General features: G+C 42.7%; 1 protein-coding gene across 1 annotated transcript in view; it reads right to left on the minus strand.

The window, feature by feature from the left end:
- plxna4 (plexin A4) overlaps positions 1 to 25,298 on the minus strand; it is a 241,531-nt gene that overhangs the window by 174,771 nt on the left and 41,462 nt on the right. The window contains exon 3 of the mRNA XM_056367398.1: positions 23,422 to 23,604. Within this exon, the coding sequence (XP_056223373.1) occupies positions 23,422 to 23,604 (183 nt within the window). The remainder of the gene's footprint in view (positions 1 to 23,421; positions 23,605 to 25,298) is intronic.

Below are 25,298 nucleotides of genomic sequence, written 5' to 3' on the forward strand. Positions count from 1 at the left end.
TATGGATTTGAATTGGATTGAGACTTGTTTAGAACCAGATCTAATGTGGCAAATGGCTGTAATCTGAAGAGAGCTGTGTATGAAAAAATAAGGCAGGGAATGGAGACAGCCAAGAGTGACACATGATATAACACTGGGAAAACATACAAATTTCACCGTTTTACACCCTCTGTGTCCTTTTCCGTCTGCCTCTGACTCATTCATCTTTGTGTTCCTCTTCCCTTGCCCTGCCATCATGCTCTCATCTTATTTTTCTATGCTCATCCACCCAATTCCTTCATCCAACCCCCATTTTTCTTAACAGTAATCCTCTCCTCCCGTCCCTCCTCCTTTTACTCTTGCTGTCAGATCTCCCTATCCACTCCAGGCAAATTACACTTTTCAGATTACACCCCAATTAAAGGCCCCGTTGGTACTCTGTTTGCATGCTGCAGCTCGTCTCTGGAAACAGAAAAATGAATTGCGTCTGTGCGTGTGTGTCTGCATGTGTGTGTGCGCGCACAGCAAAAAGAGCTATTGAAAATACTAGCGGCTGAAAAAAAAGCATATGTACGTGTTTGCGTATGTCTAATCGCAGATGGCAGACCCTTGCTAAATCCCTATTAATGATCCTATTTACACTTGTTGCCAGATTGATCAAAGTTTAGCAGTTGTGTGATCTGCAGCCTTTTTATCTCAGCTGGTTTGGGGGGGGCGGTGGCTGCCTGTGTGTGTGTGTGTGTTAGTTCGTGTGTGTATGGAGGGTTGCAGGGAGGTTGTTAGTTGGCACAGTATGGGGTGGTTGGCACAAACAAGGGCGAGACACCATGATATAAAGGCAGGAAACTGTGTGGTGTTGAGGGTGTTTATGTAGTGTATGTGTAGTGTATGTGTGGGGTGCTGGCTGCTGACTGAGATCTGAGGGTTAAAGAAAAACAGCCATAATGGTCAAGGCAAGCAGGTGCTGTAGAAGAAAATCATTTAGTGTATGTGGATGGAGCCTCTGGCTCTGGAAGTTCTTTCCCCATTGTAAGTTTCCATTTTAAAGTTGTTGTTTTTTTTTATTATATCCTCAATGTTCCATAACACAAAACAATGAACTGTTGGGGACTGGTATGGGTTTATGAATTGGCCTTATAATTGTATTATTTTGTCTACATTTTTGAGGAATTGTATTTTTCCTGTTAGTATAGTAGAAGGCTCTAATTACTGCAATACCATTGAGCATCAGCCACCATTGTGAAGAAGAAGCCAGTCAGAGGCATGAATCACAACAGCAGCAAAGTCAAAACATTTTGTTCTTGCAAATAGAAAGGAAACACTATTCCATAGCTATCAAATTCCACCCAAACTGACTCAAAATCAAAAGGTAAACTGAAAATAATGAATCCATTATCAGGTTATCGTGTGTAATCTTTATGCCATTAATGGTGCACATTGCTGAATTTTCACAGATATTCCTTCCCTAAATGCTCTTTGACTCCCTCTTTGACTTCTCTGCTAATATTTTCATGTAAAGGCTTGTACATTTTTCTTTTCAATAAATAAGACATTATCTCTATCTCTTATTTCTAATGCAGCTACTCATCTTTTTTATTGTGCATCAGCTGTCAAGTTTCATCAATTCCACAAGCTGTAGAAGCATGCTCCACTGCAAGTCACTTAACATTGTTTATCACTGCTTATCACTTTCAAATTCTATATCAAATCCTCATTTTCTCCCTATTCACTGTCCAGTCCCTCTATCCTCTTCATTCATTAATCCTCTCCCTACTGATCTTCTCTTTATGTCCCTCATTCTCTACCATACAAAGCCTCACTAGCTCAGGCCTGTTTTTAAGCATATTCCTCCTGTCTGTCTTTCACCAAAAATGCTTTCCCTCCTTCTCAATTTCTCTTTCCCCAACTTGTCTCTCATTGCAATTGTCCCCTCAGGTTTTTGCCTTGTTAATTGTTCCAAACAGAAGGAAACTTTGAAATCACTGTCCCGTAAAATAATATTGCACTCATTTATTTGCTGCCAGAGCTTTGGCCTGAAGCAGCACAGACAGAGTGGAGGTTTGTGAGGAAAGAGAGATAGATGACATGGAGAAATACAGAAAAAACAGTGGTGGGAGGCTGAGGAGAGAGAAAGTGAAGGGGATTTTAGCTGGAGAAAAAGAGTGAAGATGAAAAGATGGAGGATGATAGAAGGCAAGGATGGCTGGAGTGGTTTATAGACACTGTCCTCTACTCAGCCCCCCTGGCTCATTCATCACCTGGACAGGGGCCCTAACAACACACACACACAGATGCACATACACACATGCATTCACACACAAGTTCCTCAATTTATGGTTGCTCATCTTCTGTAAAAGCACTTCACTTACTATGTGTGATTCACCGCAAACACAGGCTTGTGTAAACACGACCACAAACAGCAGTGTCATATGCAATAAGCTAGTTTCACAAGACAAGCTAAGATTTATGGCTTACCGCTCTCACAGCTACTACAGATGGGAGTCAAATTAGAGGAAAAACTTGAAAAAAAGAGTGGAGAAACAAGATGACAATGCCCCCATCCAAAGGGCAGGAGGGGTCACTGAATGGTTTGATGAGTGTTAGACAGCGCTCTCCACCACTAATCAAAACAACCCTAAACACCAAATGATGGAGTACCTTTAGGGAGAATGGTGTTCATCCCTCCAGTAGAGTTCAGAGACTTATAGAATCAAAGCCAAGCAGCACTGAAGCTGCTCTGGCAGCACCTGCTGGCCCAACACCTTATTAAGACACTTTATGTTGGTTTTTCCTTTAATTTGTCGCCGGTCTGTGAACGTAAGTCAGGAGAAAATGTGTAACCTTTGCCAACACTCTAGAGGAGTCAATGTTTGCTTGCTTTTTTCAATCCTCAAAACAGATGTAAATCATCACCACAGTTCTCCTTACTATTAACAGATGCCCATTATATCCAAGTCACGCAATTAATCTAACTCATAATATGAAAATCTTACCCAGCCAGTGCCTGTTACGTGAAAAGAGGACGAGAACATATTTTCTTAAGCCTGCAAAGAAATTAGCCATTCACTCCATCACTGCCTATTCACAGTCCTATTGGCATGCAAATTTGCCACTGATGGGCATCAATCATCTCCTTTCCCTATCCAACTGTAAGCCCACACTGCTAGAGTTGACATTGAGTGTGCCCACTTTGATGATATAAATGTGGTGTTTGTGTGTTTTCATGGCATCTGTGTGCAGATAGTCCTGTAGCGTGTGCTGTAGCATGTGTTAGATTAGATTGAATGGCAATACTTTTAATGGATGGCCTGTGAAGGTCAGAGACTCACCTTTGAAGGGACAGAGAGAGAGGGAAACGATCGATTTCCAAGTGACAAGTAGGGGATAGAGAGGGAGTGTGTGTGTGTGTGTGTGTGTGTGTGTGTGTGTATGCGCATGTGTGGATAGGACAGGTCAACAGATACAGTAGAAGTCACTCTTGTATAAATAGCTGCGCTCTCAATTAGCACCTGGCCTTCCCCTTGACCCTTACCAGCCTCCATACTTTTACACTGACAACAGCAAACAAAACCTCTGTCACTGTTTCTGAGTGCTGGAGACAAAGACAGCATACTGTGTACACCTGAATGATTTATGATCTTGCCTTGTATGTTTTGTTTTTGTTTTTCGGTGTTGTACTGTATATTTATGCATGAATATGTTGTGGGCGGCAGCTGACTTGCAGCTGTTGTTTACCTCCCTCCACTGCAGCAGAATGTTCACACTTGCAACTTGAATATGCATAATATGACATCACATGGTGTAGGAAACAGAAGGCCAAATTGTCCGTGCTAACTTCCCCATTGAGCCCCAACCAATCCCATAATAGTAGATAAATAGTTGCCTAGCAACAGAGCTTAGCAACAGCAGCAGTCTAGATATGCTATCACTGTACAGGAAACTCGGGGGGGGGGGGGGGGGGGGGGGATGCCCCCACTTTCAGCAAAGCAGGGATTTATTAGAGGTACCAGGGAAAACATCAAACTCTACTGAAATGGATCTGCCATATCAACTGTAATGTAGACACAGATCATTTTCCTGCTGTATGCCAACACAATGAATCGCCTTTGATGAGTTAGTGTTCAGTGCTGGCTCAGGTTTCTGTTGACACACACACACACACACACACACACACACACACACACACACACACACATATAGCTACAAGGGGAAGCATCCAACTGAGAGAAAAAAAGGAGGGATTGCGGTTTATGAGTCTGAGGCAAGTTGCGGACAATTTCATAGTTTGAGATCAAATTCTTCTGAAGTACCCCAAGTTGAGCAACAAATCCAGAGGAGAGTCTGTGAAAAGAGTTTAGAAAGTGTATATTCTGTCTACTTAGCCAAGGGCCTGCTTGCCAACAAGAAGAAAGACACAAAAGCTGTTTACAGTGAAACAAGTCTCTTGACCCTTTCAAATGCAACACAATGAAGCAGACTGATACTGCTAACAGTTAGTTGGTTACAATGTCTTGGATGATTACAATTTCTAAGTAAACACAATTGCTTAAGGTTTAGAATTTGTTACCATGTTTCTGACCAAAGTTATGGATGTAAAATATTTACCCAATTGCACAGAATTAATACAAGCTGTATAGATGGTCTTGAGCACAAGTACATCTCCTCTATTAACTCAGAATATAGTTTGGCACGCTCCAGCCTGAAGACAAAATGCCTCTTTCTCTCAACTGATGAGTAATTTCACTCCTCATCCATAAATCAATTATGTATAATCCCCTGATACAGAGAATTAGTGGCCATTTAACATGAGGAAGCTAAGTGTTTCAGTGTGCGCACATTAACACATCCATTTGTGTTTATGTGGGAGATGTCTGAGTGGTGATTTGCTTAAACAGAAAGAGTTATAGTGATGTAAACATGCTTTTTTTTCTGACTAAGTACAAAGTGCTGCATGAGAGAACAAGCTTGGATTCTCCACAGAGAGCAGCACAGAGACCATGGACATAATACACTGAGCCATGCTGAGTAACTGTTACCACAATTGCATTTGCCATTTATTTGGCGATGTGGCAAAAGCATCACCAATTCAGTTTAGTCTAGGTTGAGCCACTTTTATCTACTAGGGTGTTAATAAATCTCCTCATGATCTACAGCCTTCTGCTAAATCATTCACGGCGTCTATCCACTTAAGTGAAGTGAGAAATGTATTATTAGGAGCATTTAATATGTAACTTCACACTTTAGTTGTGAATTTTGATAAAACACCCTTTTCGTTACAGACTTCAAGTTTTAGAAAACAGTCCTTTTAGCATATTGAGAGAAGACTAAAAATAATTACCAATTACGGGAAGAAGACAGTGTGTATTTATTTTGCTCCTGAATGGGGAGAAGCAAAAGGCAGTATTAGAGTCAATGATCACTGACGGAAAGGAAATAAAAGATAAGATGAAGGAGGAAGGATACAGAATTTATCTTTAATATCATTTAAGATATTCATAAGCAAAAGGAATAACTGATCTTTTAATGAGTCAGAGATCTGGAGAGCTCTAGCACTTTTGCTGGCGTTCTTCTGGGACAAATGACGGCTAAATAATGTTTTCCTAAGAGATGAGAATGCGCCCTCCATTCCTCCGCCTCATTTGTTCGTTTTGTTCATTTTGCATATCATCCAACATGCACTACCCTCACCCATCATCCCTCCACCCACAAAAACTACGCTGCTCCCAAATTGGCATCACAAGCTCATTATTCAGCTACTGGTAGACATGATAGCCCTATGTGCAAATCAGAAACGAGTAGGTTATCCAGCAGCTGCTAGCTGGCCCCATGATCTCCAGCAAGGCTGGAGTGCAGAATCCGAAATCTCCACTGAGGAGCGGCATTAACACAGGGAGGGGAAAATGAGGCAAAGCACGGTGCAATATCTGCTCACTCAGAGTATTTGACAGATCAGGCAATCATGTAGGGAAAGGTGCAAAACATGGGGGCAACGGCTCTTTCTCCGTATTGTGGCATCCACTGCTACTTCCCCGTTTTCATAATTCTCCATCCGTCTGGATAGAAGTGTGCGGGACTGATGTTTCTATTTCGGAACGTGTCTCCCTTAGTGTGTCTTCGTCGGCCAAGTCTGTAGCCCACACTGTGTGAATCAGGGTGCCTGCCAACACATTCTAACACACACAGTTACATCTGTAGTGCGCTAAGCCGCTAGGGAATCAGAGCCTAAACTGTAGGGCATTGTATCACAACACAAGGTACTTGTGAGAATAAATAGAGCTAAACCAGCATCCACCTTTAAGTCAAGTCAAGTCAATTTTATTTATATAGTGCCACAACAGAAGTTATCTCAGGGCACTTTTCATACGCAGCAGGTCTAGACCGTACTCTTTACAATATTATTTACAGAGACCCAACATTCCCCCTTGACCAAGCACTTGGCGACAGTGGAAAGGATTCACTCACTGTAAACGGAGAGGACCCTTAAGCATAACTGGGCGGACGACAATCTGCCTCAGCCAGTTAAATTGAGAGAAAGGGAGGGGGTGGGGGTGGGGGGGTGGATGGCAGGGGGCAGGTTGATGAAAGGGACTGCAATAATCCAATCTAGAAGTAACAAATGCATGGACTAGTTTTTCTGCAACTTTTTGAGACAGGATGTGCCTGATTTTTGCAATGTTACATAGATGAAATTCCATCTAGAGTAACTATATCTTTAGATAATGTACAATAACTTCAGTTTTGTCTGAGTTTAATAGCAGAAAATTGTAGGTCATCCAGGTCTTTATGTCCTTAAGGGTAGCTTGAAGTTTAACTAACTGATTGGTTTCATCTGGCTTCATTGATAAATCCAATTGCATATCACCTCCATAACAATTAAAGTAATATTAATTATTATTAATAATATTGGTTAAAGGAAGCATATATAAGGTTAATAAAACTGGTCCAAGTAGAGAACCTTGTGGAAGGAGGATTCATCGTTAGCCTGTACAAAGTGATACTGATCTGATAAATAGGACTGAAGCCAGCTTAGTGTAGCTCCTTTAATGCCAGTTAAATGTTCCTGCCTCTGCAATGGGATGTGATGGTCAATGGTGTCAAATGCAGCACTAAGATCTAACAAGACAAGTACAGAGACAAGTCCGTTGTCCAATGCAATTAGGAGGTCATTTGTCACTTTCACCAGTGCTGTCTCTGTGCTACGATGCACTCTAAATCCTGACTGAAAATCCTCAAGTAAACTATTGTTCTGTAAAAAGTCGCAACTGATTGGTGACTGCTTTCTCAAGGATGTTAGAGAAGAGACAGTGAAGGTTAGATATAGATTTATTGTTGGCTAAAGCAACTGGATCAAGAATACGCTTTTTCTGAGGAGGTGTAATTACGGCTACTTTAGAGGACTGCGGTACATAGCCTGTTAATAAAACATATTGATCATATCTATTAAAGAAGTGCTAACTCAGGGTAAAACATTTTTAAGTTGCCTACTTGGAAGACGTCTGAGAGGCTCACGGTTTAGATGAAGAAATCGTTGAACTTAAGTGAAGAACGATTGGAGAAAAACAGTCTAAATATATATCAAGATTTACAGGTTCCTGTGTTTGAAGATAAATCGGTGCCGGTTGAGGGCAGGAGGTGATGAAATTCATCTCTAATAGTTAGAATTTTATCATTAAAGAAGCTCATGCAGCGTTACTACTGAGACCTACAGGATCAACAGAGCTATGACTCTTTGACTCAGGGCTGTTTTGATTTTCCTCTATTAATGAGTAACAGGCTGCTCTGAGAGATGATCAATTTGGGAGGTACTAAAGTAAGGATAGGAGTCCTCTGTTATACTACGACATGGTATTAAATTAAATGATGATGGAATCACTTCCTTAAATTTAGCACTATCATACAGACATCTAGTGAAGACATTTTTGCCTAATGGCATTCGATCTAGTAATGAATTCAAAGTTATTAAATAATGGTCTGATAAAACCGGATTCTGTAGAAAGACAGTTATTGTTCAGTTTCAGTGCCGTACACCAGAACAAGGGTGTGGTTAAAAAATCTGATATTAAATTGTTTACTAATATGGCTTTAGATGACAGTGATCTAACTTTTAAGAGTCCACATTTTATTCTCTTATTCTATTGTAGTTAATTCTTATTAGGTTTTGATGCAACATCTTTTGTTTACTTTTGATTTAATTTATGTAAATGGTCGAGAGGCCGACACAGTCTCTATGAGGTTTTGGGTGGGTGACTGTTCTTACACGCAGAGAAGCGTGTAAGACTGCAACTCTGCCTCTGGTCTCAACTTTGGGTTGTCATGGTTTTGGTCTACTAATAAACTCGGTCAGAGTTCTGGATATGAGAGATGCTCCATCCATCATGGGGGAAACCTCATCAGACTAGGTCTTCCCCAGGAAGTGAATTATCTGGAAAACCCACTTCATGTGCTTTGTAGAGCCAGTGGTTGTATGATGACATGCAGCTATGTCATCACTGGTCAAATTTGGCAGGAGCCCAGAGTCCAACATTGTCTTTGTATATACGTAAATCTTTAGTAAGCAATTTCAAATAGGATTTTACGTCGTCTGTTTTGGTCCTGGTCCCAGGTCGCCAGTGTTACAGTCACCAGTGTCATTAACTTCAGGTTTCTCAAGATAGAGCTGTCAGAGTTGGTTTAACCCTAACTCTTACCCAAACATGCACTGGTTGCTGGTAAAACGTGGGCTTCTGCTTAAAGCTACGCTTCTTTCAGGCAGTCAACCGGCTGTCCGGGTTCTTGGCTGCTCAGGAGCTGCCAGTGGGAGAGTAACCCTACACTGGGTTGGCTGGAACTGGCTACTGGGAGCTGGCTATCTACAGCAGCTAACAATTGGGTTTTTACTTTTCTGAGACTGACAGGAATTTTTATGTGGCTGCAAAGCTTATTGGACTGGACTTGGAGCTGACAGTTAAGCTGCTACTAAGGACAAGAGCCAAGCAATGATGGTGGCAGCAGAAGGAGAGGAGGACAGTGGTTTGGTTGGTTTGCCAGTTGTAGGAGCGGGCAGCTGAGACTAAACGGCAGTAATGGCCTAACAAGGAGAGATCTGGAGAGCCAAACCAGATGGAACGGCCACAGCCACGTGCCTGCCTGGCTCTTCCACGGCTTTGTTAGCCAAACACAGACACAGACAGAGATTTACTCAAAGATGAAGACAAAAAGATGGAGGGAATCTTGAAATGAGACTGAGGCATGCTGTCTACTCGACATCTCAATTTTCAATTTTCTACGCATTTTTGTTTAGATAATATTAAATGCATATTTAGTCTTGGCTCTATTTTCTATCTCTATGTGCCCTTCACCTTTCCTTCCCTCCTCCCTGTATCCTCTCCCTCTACCCAAACTCTTTCTCTGATTGATATTCAGCACATTCGGTGACTAAGCTTTTTCCCCTTCCTCTATGTGCTAAGGGCTTAACTTTAATGAAAGGGGAGAAGTTGATTACATATGGGGAGCAAAAACTAGGCCTCCATCTCAAGGGAGGAGTGTAGTAAAAGAGATGCCACGCTGAGTTTTAGTCAACAATGAAAGCAGACAGAGAATAAAGGAATTGGGGTTGCGGAGTGTGCACATCAGAGTGTCCTTGGAAGTCAAATTTCCCAGGATGCTCAAGTGTCAAGAATCAAGGACGTGGAGAAAAGGATAAAAAATATCCATGGTGCAGGCTTTTTAGAGGATTCAGGCAGGTACTACCGACACAAGGACACACTAAAACATGCATGCACACACACACCTCTATCAGCATACACAGCTCTAGTTTGTTAGACTGCAGTTCAACTGTTATGGCTAACCTAAATCCATTTTTAACTATTACAGCAGTGAGCAGTGACTGGACTGGTGGTTGTGCTGGCTGATGTCATGCTGGCAGACAATATTCTGACAGATATGAGAGGAACACGGTATCCCCAATACTTGTGCACAAAAGAGCATCGTACTGTACAAAAAGGATCATCTTTCTCTCACAACTTATAGAATCCCTACCTAAATTCACAACTTCTCTCATATCTTGTTGGGCGCCTCTGCACCTATTGTCTTTATTTATTGTATTATAGTGAATCTTCTAAGAAATACACCCCCCCCCCCAAATAGATATGCAAAAATACACACACGCTGTAGGTCTGTTATGTTATGCATGTTAAACAAACCACAAGTCCAGTCTCACAGCAGGGATGAATATCAAACAGGAAAGAGCTGGCGTTTGCTGAGAGATAGAATGAAGGAGAGAGAGAGAGAGAGAGAGAGAGAGAGAAGAGAGAGAGAGAGAGAGAGAGAGAGAGAGAGAGAGCGAGAGAGAGAGAGAGAGGGAGAATGTGTGGAAGTAGGGAGTCTACAATGCAACAGCTCAAAAGGTGTCATAGACAGTGTGTTTTAAGTGTGTGTGTGTGTGTGTGTGCGCGCGCTAGTGATTCTGGACTCTATTGCTCTCTGAAAAACAATTACTGAAGCGCTGCATTGGCTCACCCCCTGTTCTTAATTGGCAGGAGATGATGAGGAAAGATGGGGGGTTTAAGGAGTCATTGTACCCCACAGCATCATACTTGTGACACAGCAGTTGATAGCGATATAATATTCATCAGGTAGAAGAGGAAGGAGTTATGAAGTAAGTGTTAAGTGTGTAATGTTAGGGCAGAAACAGCATCAGTTTGTGTGTATGAAGAATACGTTTTTGTAAACATCATGAACTTGGGTGCCACATGTTTCATCCCATCCTTTGAGAAGGCGGGATTTAGAGAAAAAGGAGAGAGAGAAGAAAGATGGAGGCTGCACCTTTAGCTGACACAGTCCACTGATAATATGTCTTAGTCTAGACAGTGATGAGACCGTGTGAACTCTTAAGCTAGACACATATTAGAGAGGTGTGATGGCAGTGCAGCTGCAAAGATAATATACAAGACCAAACACAAAAACCCACAATCAACATTTTAACAAGCTGAGTTTTTTCACCAAATCTGCCTAATTCCTTAAAAACAAGGAGTGTCTCTAACTGCAGATTGGCAATTACCATTCTGTGTGCAGCAGGGGGAAAAAAATCCCATAATCCTTTGGGAGCGCTGGTGTAGCCGAGATAAAAATCCACTTATTAAGGTCTGCGTTGAGGATGGGAAAAGAAAGGGCGAGGAGAGGAGGTAAGAGGAAAAGAGAGGACTCTGAGGATAGGTGTGCAAGATTACAGATGTTAATTTCTCTTTCTCCTTTTACTTGCCTCTGCCGTCTTTTTCATATCTATCCCAACATTCCACTCTCAGTCCCTCTCCCTCCCTCCACCTCATTTATTTACTCTCTCAATCTCTCTTACTTTCCAGTTCTCCTGTCATTGTGTCTATGAAGCAGCTTCAGAACCTGAGGCACACTTCAAAGTGTTGATGTCAGAGAGACAGACCCAGGGACCCTTTTAAAGATGTTTACGCTGGCATCTGCTTAATGGGTGAATCAGAGTAATCTAAATTGCAACACATTGACACCACTGCGGCTACATTACGGTGTGTGTGTGTGTGTGTGTGTGTGTGTGTGTGTGTGTGTTTGTGTGTGTGTTTGTGCCTGTGTGTCTGTGAAATGAGTAGGAGGAAAGGCTGAGCAATATAACAATGTCAAAATAAACCAAAAACAAACAAACAAACAAACAAACAAACAGGTGCTGGCAGATGCAGCTGATGTTTGCGAGAGACTTAATACTTGTGGCGGTTAACAGACGCTTCCATACACAGACAGAATATACCAACACGCACACATAAACACATGGAAAAGAAGTGCCTCATTCATATATGCCTCTTATTCACACACACTTCACTTGCCACTTCAGCCTGCATGCCCTCTCAACAGGTTTGAATACACGCACCATGTGCAAGCAAAAATAACCCCCTTGACAGTACACTCTGCATCTGCAGTCCCAGAGGTCTCCCTTGCAGCTGAGCCTCGCTGCAGAGTGCAGCCTAGCTTAGCCTTACCTCCCTGCCTGGCTGCTAGCATTTACTGCAGGGAGAGAGAATGACCCAGTTGTGAGACAAACTGTTCTCTGCAGAGAGAGGAAGAAAGGGAGACAGAGAAAGAGAGAAGGGAGAGGTAGAGGAAAAGGAAAAGGTGTGTGGGGGCAGTAGTCGCCCCAAGAGACTTGTAGTGTGCAATGATTGGCTACAGGCGTGCAGGGAAGGAGGTAGTGAGAGAGGGAGGGGAGCAGAGGGCTCACCTGCAGTGATGCGTCCTCTATAGCTGCACAGATTCAGCCATAAATCACAGAGAATTGGAAAGGGGAGGGATGTCAGGAAGAAAAGGATGGAGGCTAGAAAGATGTAAAGAACAAGTGAAAAAGGGATTTGTAACTTCTAGGAAGGAGTGTTACTGTAGAAATATGGGCGCTACATGTACTCCTGATACAAAATGGGAAGAAAATGGATCTGCTTCCATTTTCATGGTCATCCATCAATGATTTTGCGACAGTCCTTTATATACAAAGTGGTGAAAGTTTGTGTAGAGTGGAATAGAGCGGATAGAAAAGGAGACAGCCTACTAGACAAGGATTACTTTGCTTCTATTAAACCGGTGCTGGAATGAAGACAGCATTAATTTTCACTCATCCCTCATCATCATAATGTTTAGTTATGACTCCTTATGGAAAACTAAATAATAAAAGGTGGAGCTGAACGCTGTATTTCTCTTCCTCTATCCTTCTTATGCTTTAAATGCTCTTCTTGGGTACATTGGTATAAATTTGTGGTATGGAACGCACTGATGGGAAATTACACTCAGGCCCTGGCAGGGTTACTGCTAGCCATCCATCCACTGAGCTATACAGGAACACACTGTGAGATTAGTTGCTAGACGCTGTATTGATTTTCCACTGCTGGAACACAAATTAACAATCACCATGCAATGATTTGGTACTCACACAGGAAAACGGCAACACATGAAACAAAACTGAAATGATAATAAACATACTGTAATTTTGTTGGGGTGCAGCTACTATACATTTTTTCTATACCATTTAATTAATGATAAATCACCTTTAGTAATTGTTAATTAAGTGCTGGAGAGCCCATGTCTTCACAGTCTGCTACACAAGAGTAATTAATGCCAATTCAAGCGCTTCTTCCAATGCAGTAAGAAAAAGAAAAAAGCAGTGGCGTCTCCCTTCAGCAGCAGCCACAGAGGATGATTCTTAACTGTTCAGGCACCTTTGACATGAGTAGAAGTCTGTGTAAATGTGTAAGTGTGCGCGTATGCATGTGAGAGACAACTATGTCTGGAGTGTTTCTGTGTGGTTACCTATTCAGTGATCCATCAGCAGAAGAGAGAGAAGCAGAGAGAGAAAGGTTGGACATAATTACATTCCCATTTGCTGGCTTGACACAGACTTGATATGGCTGAAGAATGTTAATAGTGATGCTAATTAACTGGCTGAGTAGATCTAGGCTTTAAGAGTAAGCTTGACAGGCAAGGTGGAGAGAAAAACAGATATATGTTGCACAAGTATGAACATTTGAAAGTGTTCAGTTAGGAAGTACCTTGTGTCATCTGGATGGATGTGTTGTAAAATGCTTATGCCAACCCTAAACCATAAAAGTGAATACAATTGCTGCAGGAACTAAACATTTTTAATTATGTTTACAATGTGTGTAGATTTGCTTCACAGCTTACTCATTGACTGTCTGTCTTCTTCATACTCTTTTAGTGTAGGTTAGAGTGCCTGTGCACATTTGTACATTCATGTTTTTGTGTGGTGTTTATCACAGAGCTTTGGTGGCAACAGCCATTATCAAAAAGTCAGATTAGTGAGTTAGGTTTCTAACCTTTAGCTTAATTTGGGCTTTGTGATATTTTTCATCCACAATCACCAGTGTTAGTGAAGACTGGTAACCCAAAGACAGTCTGACTAAGTCTAACTTGCTTTGTGATACAAGCCCCTTGCCCGCCTGGCAAAGCCACCCTCAGTGAGCAGCTTGTAAACACACACAAGCTGCCAGCTTTTCTCAGTGGACAGCCATACAACAACATGTTAATTAGAAAAGAGAGAAGGGGAAGGAGGGAAGGAAGGAAGGAAGGAAGGAAGGAAGGAAGGAACAACAGAATGAAAGATAAAGAAAAACACAGGAAGGGGAGAGGGAGAGAGTAAGATAGTGTGAAGCCTGAGAGAGGCAGAGAGAAATACAAGGAGAAATGAGACAAAAATAAATGAAAATGGGAGCAGTTAAAAAGTAATTCACCTGCTAATGGATCAAAACACCTTCCCTGTATTTCTTGTTTCTTTACGCAGTTTCTGTATCTTAACACAGCTGAGACTGCACTCCCTACTATCTGAGGCATTGATGAAAAGCTACATGGATATTTAACTAAATGAGCTAAAAATTAAGCATCCTTGCCTCACAAAGCCAACTCACAGTTTTCACTTTGGTCTGGCAATGCTCATTTGGCATTTGCTCAGATTATAGGCTTTGTCAATGTGCACAGACCAAAATGACTTTGTAAGTGACTGAATCAGCCTCATCAAAAAACTCATCAAAATATAGGAGAATAATTATACTGAACTGCATAAGAGTTCAAAGGTTTATTGTTATGTTCATGTCATGTTAACGCAGTATATTTCAACATATTCTTATAAATCAAAACATGACAAGATTGCTTCAACACATACTGATACACAAATGTCATTTGAACTGACAAAATACTGCTCATCCCCAAAGCCTAAGAACTCTGAGTTTTTCTGCTCAAGTACAAGACGAAGCAGCCACTGAGATAAAAAACAACAAATTATACTTGTGATCAAAGCACAGATTCCATGTCAGCCCTTTGATTTGTTTATGTCCCCAGACCTTGACTCATCTTTCTTGGTCAACCTTGTCTTAACCCTGAGCCGGCAACATGTCAGAGTCAACTACAGTTCAAAACTGCCAGGAAACAGAAAGAACAGAGTGAAGTTAGTCATTTTCTCTCTCCAACTTCTCAGCTGGCTCAAGCCTTTCAGTTCCACATACACACTGCAGAGAATAGCCACTCAAATCACTCGCAGCTCAATAGGCTGCCCCATACGGGTACTCTTCTCAATAGGTGCAGACTCATGAGAGTGAAATGAACATCAAAATCTATTTCACCACTCTCACCCTCTCCTCCCATCAGACTGTCTCCTTTTAGCCTTTCTCGACATTCTCTCCATCGCTGTAGCTTTCACCCATCATTCTTGCCTGCCAATTTTGCCCTCTTCACTCTTTCAGTCTCTGTGCCGTGCTCTCTTTTCTGTAGCTGCTCACCCACTCTCTCCCTGTTTCCCATTTCAGAAAAGATCTGTGTAAATAAAAAAAAAAAGATTTCTGCAAGCCTCATGTCTGAATACTAATTAAATTTCAGAAGAAGGTTAGAAAAACATTAAAAAATATCCAGCAGCGTAACATCGAGTTGACATTTCGAGGTAGTTTAATTTCACTGACTAAAAGCTGTTGCAGCTAATCAGCAAGTCAGAGCAATATAAACAGCATTTAGGCTGCAACACTACATGGACCATAATTCATTGCTGGAGGCTCACCATTGCGACAAGCTGCAGCAATACATGAGCTTAAAGCACTCAAGTGCTTCTGACTTGGTGTGCTTGTATGTGCAAACATGGTGTCAACCTGCAGTGAAGCAGCTGGTTACCAAGGTTGGGTGTGTGTGAGTGTGTGCATGTGCCATTGCCCTGCTCAGCCCCTGGCAGCTCATCAATTATAAAAGAGCTCTGGAAAGGAAGGATAAGGCCAAGCTACAGCAATGGTATCTATAAATACACACCTGACACGCTTGAGGTGAACAGCTATTTTTGCATACGACCAAGTACACACACACGTGAACATGCTGAACGCAAAGGCAATGTCATCCACCGTATCAGGGCACTTTGTGTATCTGTCGAATCAGGGAGGCAGAGTGTGCACCGGCTGCTCTTTGCTAACCCGAGCACCATGTGATACTCTGTCTAAATCAGAGGAGAGATTGCTTTCCTCCTCTTCCCTCGTTTCTTTCATCAACTAAACACTGTTTTGCAGAATGGCCAAATGGAAAAGTTGAGGTGCGTGTGTGTGTGTGTGTGTGTGTGTGTGTGTGTACATGCAGAAGTGCGGATAAATTCTGTAATGGTCTGGATGACATGCTCTATCACTCCCTTGTCGTCTTCTACCTCACTCTACCTTTTCATTTTTTCCTCCTTGATTATTAAGCCCTCCATTTATCTCTGCATCCATCCATCTTTACTTTCTCTCTCTCAGCCTCACCATGTGTTGCACATTCAATCTACCAAAAGTATATTCCTCTCTGCATCTCTCCATCTGTCTTTTCTGTGTTTCTCCATCATGCATCCATCCATCTAATCATCTCTCTCTTCATCGCCTCCTTGTCTTTTTTTCAACTCACACATCAGTTTCATCCTCCAACACCCAAACTGTGCCCAGTTTCCCAACACTTCTGTTTCTCTCCACCCCATGCTCCAATCCTCATCTCCCCTCTCCTTCCCTTTCTCCCTCCAACTCTACTCAATATCCTTCTACAAGTGAACGATAAGGCTTCCTCACTGAATACAACATGAGTTCTGCCTGCTGCCCAGTCAGACCGCCTGGCTGCTGGATGAGGTTTTTTGTGTTGGCAGCAGGCACGGCAACTATTGTGGAAATTGTGAGCACTACCTTCTGATTCTCTTCCCAAGCCATTATTGGACTTCACTTCTCATTAACTCCCATGATTTTCTGCACAGAACTGACTAATATATAAACACACAAACACAGACACACGAACATGTACGAAACACACACACGGACTATCCACCAACTCCTTAAATCTAGAGAAGGGACGGGAGCTTGGAAGGAGAGCCTAAGCAAACATTGTGCAACAAACTCCCATCCAATTACCCAAAAAAGATTGTATTAAAAAACAACTGGCTAGGAACGAGAAAAGAGCTGAGAAAAGAAGCATAAGGTGAAGGGAGGGGGGCGGGGGCCGCCGGGGGGTTCCTGCTGACTGATTCCCCTTGACATGCCTTTATATCTCTACAACAAATAGTAGAGCAAAGCTGGGTAACAGACAGCAGTTAATACAGCGAGACGAAAACAGCAACACACTAATATTGTGTGTTCAATCAGCCTTAGAGCTGTGAGGTGGACAGCACCTGTCATCGAATACTAGCCCACTATCATCAGATCACTCTAAGGTGCACCGAGTCCATTGTATCAGCATAATGTCTGCACTGTGTGTGCAGTACTGCCGGCTTCCCCCAGAATCATGTGCAGTGTTCACAACATACTCTCAGATTTGTGTGCGTTTGTGTGTTTTTGTCTTCCCTTGCGTTGATGCCGTCCATACATTCTATCCTATGCGAGTGGAGCAGACTGTGCTACCATGGCAACTTACGACTGAGCATGCTTTAGTGTGTGCTGCTGCACGAGCTGGTGTGGGAGCAGCAACACACATACACATACACACACAGTGCCAAGGCAACTAGGAAGACTGGTGAGGAATACTCAATAGTATAGGAACATTGATATTCTGGGATACTGGTTGAATACAGCAGCAGTTTAGACCACTGGCCAGAATGAATGGACTACTGGGTGGGGTTGTAATGGCTACTGGCGAGGGTGATAGTAACATGTGTGCGCGAATGTGTGCACCTGTGCAGATCATTGTGTTCTAAAATGTAAACCAATGTCCGTCCGTCCGTCCGCCCGCCCGCCCGCCCCCACACACACACACACACACACGATGCCTGTCTGTCCTAAAGCATATTTCATCATTAGCTCTAAGCAGTTAATCCTCTGCTCCACTGACCACGGCTCAGCTCAGTCCATTTCAATAATCTGCATCTGGGGCTAACCAACCCATCATATACAGACAAGAACGAACACACACACACACACACACACACACACACACACACACACACACACACACACACACACACACACACACACACACACACACACACAATAAATATCTCAAGTCAAAGCTCTCACACCCACACACATGTAAATTTATCCATCCATAATCTATCGTGCTGACACCAGTTAGTAGGACAGCCTCCGTTCATTTATGATGGGGAGTGTCACAGAAATGTAACATTAATTGTAATTATAATAAGTGCAAAAGAAAAAATATGGACATATATTTCCATCAATGTGGCTTCACAGTCCAAACCATTGTTTCCTCATGAGACTGCAGGGTTTAAACTGTTGCTGAGCAAACTCATAAATCCAATGGAATTTTTTATTGAGCTCTCAACACTACAAAGCCTTTGAGTAGCTAATTGGAACCAGTATCCTCATATACCTTCACAGCAAGGTGATACAGAAGAGAATGTCAACTTCCTACTGAAACGTTTGGTGAGAAACTTCAAACTACATATATTTAGTACTGGGTTTTAATGGCTACTTTTGAGCAAAGAGCGACATGGCAGAGGAAAACAAGCCAGTGGAAAAATGAAATGAAAGATAAATAGCATGTTTGTGATGAGGAGAGCAGCAGACAATTAAGGAAAGGAAAAAAGATTACTGTAGCTGGGGAGAGGGGTAATGAGAAAGTCAAGAGAGTGCAGGCCAGACATAGTGTGACACAGAGAAACTGACAGAGCTTGAGACAAAAGTGAGAGTGTGACCTTTCCCTAACCAACAACAAAAATTAACCAATCAGCGTTGGAATTGACCTGTTTCTCGCTCATGCCTTTTCCCCTGACAACCTTAAATGACAGGTTTCCCTGTCTTTCTCTACACGACTCATGCAAGATTTTCTCGTCTTCTTTAAGAAGCTATAGCTTTGGGATCTACAATTCATTCACCTTCCTGTTTCTCTCTCCATCTTTCGTCTTTCTTTCTGTGCATTTGCTTCTTCTCGCCTCTTCTCTGTCTGACAGGGACAGATTGAAAAGTAGCAGCACTGGTTAAGAAGTGAATGAATTGTCACATCCCAACACCCTGCTCTTTGCCTTTGGCCAAATACTGACAAATGCTCTGTGGAAAAGATGTTTTTTTTCCCTCTCCCTTTTTCCCCCCTCTGTGCCATCACTCCAACAAGCGCACACATGTCGGCTTTTTCAAACACTACCTTTGGCAGTTCTTTGGTAATATCTAGGACACAGGAAAACACACCCATTTTTAAGCTTCTTCAAGCTCACTGCCTTTGCATGCCATGCCTTGCTCATTTTTGTGTCTCTGTCTATGTCAAGTTCAAGGTTAGCTGCTCATTGTATTGAGCGCCAATGCTCCCCCATCGGGATGAACAGAGGGGAGATGCATTAGCACCTCGGCAGGTGGCCCTCAATCTCATCTCTTCCCTCTCTTTTCTCTCCACACCACCCTCTCGTCCAAAAGTCCACCTCTCTATCCACAGCCCCATGGAGGTACCTGGCCAGCCTTTGTCCAGCAGTGTGTACGTGGGCTGATGTGTGCACTGATGCATGCATGTGTGCTTATCTCAATACATGCAATCGTGTGCAGTGAGTATCATGTATGTGCCAGCACAGATGTGTACATCTCATGCTAATGTGTAGCATGACCAGATGACCATAAACTAAACCAAAGCCTGCAGGGGGGTTACGGCTTTCCCCTTGACCTACTGCGGTGCACTGACCTGCAGTAAATGGGTTTAAACCTTACCCAGGCACATCCTTTTATCTCCATCACATCTCCATCTCCTCCTTAAGCCACAGACCAACGCACACACAAACTGACCAACAGACAGGCTGACAGAAGCCATATGGTCCATTCACTTCCAATGGCAGGAGGTAGCCATCAAAGAGCTCTCACAGCAGCTCCACTCAGCCATAGACAGATAGACCAAGGGAGGGAGAGACATGAAGGGAAAAGGAAGAAGGAAATTATGAGGAGAGGGCAAATAGAGGTAGAGAATGGGAGGGGAAGCAGAGAAATAAGAGGAGAAAGAGGTGGGAAGTGTGGTGAAGAGTACAGAGGAAGAGACATTCTAACAATTCCGAGCCAGAAGTGAGGTGGAAATGGAAAGAGTTAGGGGAAGGCATGGAGGTGTACAGATCATATAAGCCCTGTGTGAGACAGTAAAGGCCAAACATGGCAGTAGCTGTGAGCATGTGCAGAATTCTTTTCTTTTCTATTTGACAGCACTGCCTGTTTTATGCTGACAGGAGAGTGTTACGAAACTCAGCTCAGACTGTGTCAATACGGCCTTTACACAGCACTGCCACTCAGCACCAGACATGTGAGGCAAGGGTTCGTTGCTGTGCTTGTGTTCCACCCTAGGCACGTGGTATTGTACTTCTACAATGTGAGGCTGGTCCATACTTCATCAAAAACTGTTTGAGAGTCAAGACTTGCTTTTGGGGTTAAGGTTAATATTAATCGTGGTGAAAGTTCAATATAAAGAGATCTTTTCTCTCATAGTTTGCCTTTATTCTTCTATTATTGAATTTTTGCTGTTTCTTTCCAATCCAGCCTTACTTCCCAGACTCTGTCACTTCTACTTTCCCACACCTTCATTATCATATTTCAGTTCATCTTTCAGAATCACCACACAACTGAATATATCCCCCCAACCACAATGATCTCAAGATATTTCCACCAGCACCACTTCTGTCTAGACTCCAGGGAAACCTGTCCTATCTTCTTTATTCGTGGGCAAACATTACGTGAAGATACATAACCAGAATGGGGCCTAATCGCCCAAGTCTTTCTCTCTTGCCATCTGAGATGCTGTATTACATCTCCAACTGATCTCCATTTTAGGTTGAAGTTAAGGTAAGGGTTGGGGTTAAGTATGCAGTTGCGTTAGTTAAGGATAGGTTTAAGGGCTAGAGAGTACATTATGTTAATGACGATCCATCAGTATACTACCATGTCTGTACTCTGATCCACAGGCCTCACGTTATACTAGCAAAATTTTACTCTAACTGCCATTACATAAAACTATTTCACAAGCAAATTGAATTTAATTCACTCAGCTTCCTGCCCAACTCAACTTCATGATGTCATAAATGTAAGCCTGTAAACACTAACATCCAGCTCACCCAAACACCATTGCATTAAAGTCCATCCACTCTCTTTTACCGTAATGCTTATATTTATTCAGGATGGTGTGTTAGTCACAGGACCATAAATAACAGTGAAAAAAAAACAGAAAGAGTGAAAGAGAGTGTGTAAGAGCAGATCTGAGAGAAAGGAAGAGGAGGGGGTTGAGGGATGGAACAAGTAAGGTGGAGGAGTGTATATAAATCAACATCCATTAGCTGAGGGGTTATAAAGTCACTGATGAAGGAGGTGGACTAAAGCTCAGACCTTTTATTGTCTTGTTGTTGTCTTTTATTGCCTGTGATGTCATCTAATGGTATACAGTTAACGACAGGGGAGTAGAAGTATGTACATGGGAGGGGAGGATGGGGCTGTAGTGGGGCTGTGTGCAAGTGTGTATGCCTGTGTTGACACAGGATATTGATCACCTTTTGTCAAAGATGGCGTGTGGTGTGTGTGCGGGCTTCCTTTGTCTGAATATACCATATGTGCACAATCTGATATTCATTCATGTCGAGTTTGAATGAGAATAATGCCAAAATCCTGAACATGCAAATCTTTCAAGTGCCAATATGTGGTTTTGAGAGGGATGTCTGGAGAGAGGCCAAGGGAAAGAAGAAGAAAAGCATGACGATAACCAGGAACAGAATTTGTTTGTAACATCCTGAAGCAAAAACAATATTCAGGAAACAGTGAAAACAGCTTGTAACACTTGAGCACTCGATGTCACTAAATTTCCCCCACCTAACTCGTTCTCATCATCATAGATAAGCAGTAGGCATTAAATATGATTACATATTTCCCCCTGCCTACGTGTTGGTTATTGTCGGACAACATGGAAAACCACTGCCTCAACCACTCTGCTCCTGTGCAGAACGAAAACAGCAAAAACAAGCACAGGGACGTTGGTTGCTTGTTCCGGCCTTCATTTAAATTTCTCCACTCTGTCTTTCATCTCTGTCCCTTCATCTGTCTACATACAACTCTTTGAGACAGGGATTTCAGTTATATATTCCATCTCTGTCCAGTCTCTCCCTTTCACCTCAACTCTCCTCTGCTTCCCTAAGTTACTCCATCCTGCTCTCTTTCCTCCTCTCTGTGTAATGCTGTTTTCCCCAAGCCTGTGAGGCTCAATGGCCTGGCCACCCCAGAATTAGTCTCAGTCATGGCCCTACAATATATATATGTGTGCACGTGTGTGTGTGTGTATGTGTGAAGGGGGGGGGGGGGGGGGGGGGGTTAAAAGCACAGGAGCTGCCACCCTTGTATCATACCTAATAGCACTGCATCATCCCATTAGCCCAGAAAAGGGTTGCCACACAGGGGGAGGGCACAGGAGCATGAGGGGAATCTAAGGTGGAAGCCACAACAGGCCAAAACCCAGCTTATCCAGTGCTGTTTAACTGTGAGGGGACAAATCTTGTTTAGCCAAGGGCTCTGCTGTCACATAGAGTGTGACATGTTTTTCAAGGGAGAGAGAGTTATGGTCAGAGATGTTCACAAATGCTACAGCTAACACAATTCCACAGGAGCTTCAAAGCCGGCATAGCCTAGTTTTGTTTCCCCTAATGACTAATAATGTGATAATAATCTAGGTTAGTATACAAAATTAGTAAACAAAAATGTCAAACAAATGTGACTTAAAGCCTCTTGTACTGATACAGTACATAATGCAGTTAAATCACTTAATAAATGATGTATTTCATCCCATTCTGATCCTTCAATTTGCCTCAAGAAACAGATAAAAAAACTTTGCCTAATCGATTCTGCAACATGCTGATCTGTGCTGTCTAGCAAGTTCTGCAACATGCTGATGTGTGCTACAATCTGCCCCCAGGGCTCTGGATATCATACGGGTCCAAAGTGAAGGAAAAGTACAGCGGATACTCCTGATACTGGGTGTATACGAGTGTATGTGTGATATATGGTGCAGTGGATGAGGAGGATGTTGAGAGATATCAGATAGGCTTGGCTCTAGGAATAAAACCCCCTTAGGGGCTCTCCTGATCCCCCTTCCTCAAACTCTCTCACACACACACACACACACACACACACACACACACACACACACACACACACACACACACACACACACACACACACACACACACACACACACACACACACACACACACACACACACACACACACACACACACACACACACACACACACACACACACACACACACACATTCTCTCCACAGTGAAGTACACACACTTCCTTTCACTCTCCCTCACTTTCATGCACACATACACCTCTGCCTCTTGCAAATACGGCCGACTCAGCTGATTTGCCTGAAAGTCAATCTGCCTTACTACTACCATCCTTCCTCCAATCCAGCAGTCCCCAATTCCCAGCCCTTACTCCACATTCTAACTGAGGGAAACCAAATCTCTGCTAGCCATCATCCTATATTCCTCCTCCTTACCTTCTTGACTCGGCCACTTTTTGTGCCCACGAAGACGAGCGAGTGGTTCTTGTAGACGTAGGCAATGACAGAGGTCATTTTGTCGACAGCGTCAGAAAAGACAGGCCTGCCACGCACCATCTCAGACACACCCAATGGTGCGTTCATGTCGAGGCCACAAAAGTCATCATCGATGGTCAAGAGCTGCAGTGCAGAAGAAGAAGAAGAAGAGCGGTTAGTTGAACACAAATCAGACTCAGTTTTCATGAAAACTAGGCTTAAAAATGCTTTCAAAAGCATGTTCAAGGTGAAAGGCAATGCTTGAGCAAACACTTAAGAGCGTGGCTTCTTTTAAATTTTTGAAAAGAGCTGTACACCACACAGGGAGAAAGGTTTCAGTGCATTTCTGTACTGAGCATACAATTCCAGATAAAAGTACAACTGAGCTCAAGATTAATAAAAAATACTAATCAATACCTTGTGTCTGAGTGTGTGAGTGTTTCCACAAGGGACAGAAATCGATATGGGGAGAACAAAGGGGAAGGATTTTGTATGTGAGTGACAGAAAGTGTGAACATTTGTATGCGTGTGTGCATCTGCTGGTCCACATGCAAGAAAATGTGGAAACAACTAAGAGAGATGAAGATGGAAGAAGACTGCAGTCAGGCTCTAGCTAGTAATAACGCCAGAGGCTGCTCTGTCAGGCACAATTCCCCACTGTCCACCCAATGCAACAGCAACTGCAGAAATGCCTGTGCCGCAAGATATTCACTGTGAAATGATTCAAAGTGAACTGGGTGAATAAAAAAAATAGTGCTACACCGTCACACAGCTCTGAGGCAAATCTCCGCTATGCATCTAAATATACAAGTATTAAAAAAAACAGATTGAGAATAAGGAGAATTAGAACTCTTGATGGGGGATCATCTGTTATGCTTTCTATGAGGACACGCTACTGTGATTTTGTGATTATATACAGATGGGTGTGTTTCATGTTTTGTGCCTCTCTACAGTTTGTGTTTTGCATGCATGTGTTTTATCCTGCAGGGATATTCATACCAGTCACTGTGGGCAGAATGACTTATGGGTTTTGATAAGAGAATAATGGTGCTGGGGATTGGTCATTATTCTGTGTGTATAGATGGATCTGAAACACTGGGTTTAGGACTGAAGCAAGCACTGCTTGATTAATAGCTTCGCAATGTGGTGGGTTGCTGTGAGGAAAAAATGCCTTGGCAGTTGACACAAAGCTTTTTCAAAATGCAGAGCAAACATCAGTAGTTAGATGAAATAGTGGGTGTGAGGTATGAAATCCACATGCTACTGTGATGACTTGATGAAAAGCGATTCGTTGTGGACCAATTTGAATGTTGAATGTTTGAAATGAAACCCTTGTAATACATTATGAACAGCCGTGTTTCACTCATAAACCTTTTGCAGCGTCGGACAGCCGATGAAAAATTACTGCCGCTGCTGCAATGTCATGAAGTTGCAATTACAACTCTGCAGAGGGCTTTTAATTTGAAACAACAGATAAAATAGAGACACATGGCAACACCCGGCCAAGGTGAGGGGGAAAGAGAAAGACAAGAAAAAGAAAGAAGCTAGAAGATTCAACTAACATTAAGTCGGATAGATATGACGCACACCACCTTTCATAGTTGGAGTGGCCATCCGGCATACCAAGACAAATCCCTGTCGGCTGCTCAATCAGTGGACTGTCCATAAATCTGTAAAGTTTTTACAGGCTCTGTTGTGTCATTTGTCTATCAGCCCCCTCTGTGTGCCTGTCATTCAGGGTGTCACTCAACCAACATAGGTGTGTAGTGCTGCTAGACCGCAACGTCACTTTTTTTCCTCCAATTGAGGAAATCGCATATTTGCACATAATCACATAA

Source organism: Seriola aureovittata, chromosome 22, assembly GCF_021018895.1.
Source record: "Seriola aureovittata isolate HTS-2021-v1 ecotype China chromosome 22, ASM2101889v1, whole genome shotgun sequence".
Classification (NCBI taxonomy): domain Eukaryota; kingdom Metazoa; phylum Chordata; class Actinopteri; order Carangiformes; family Carangidae; genus Seriola; species Seriola aureovittata.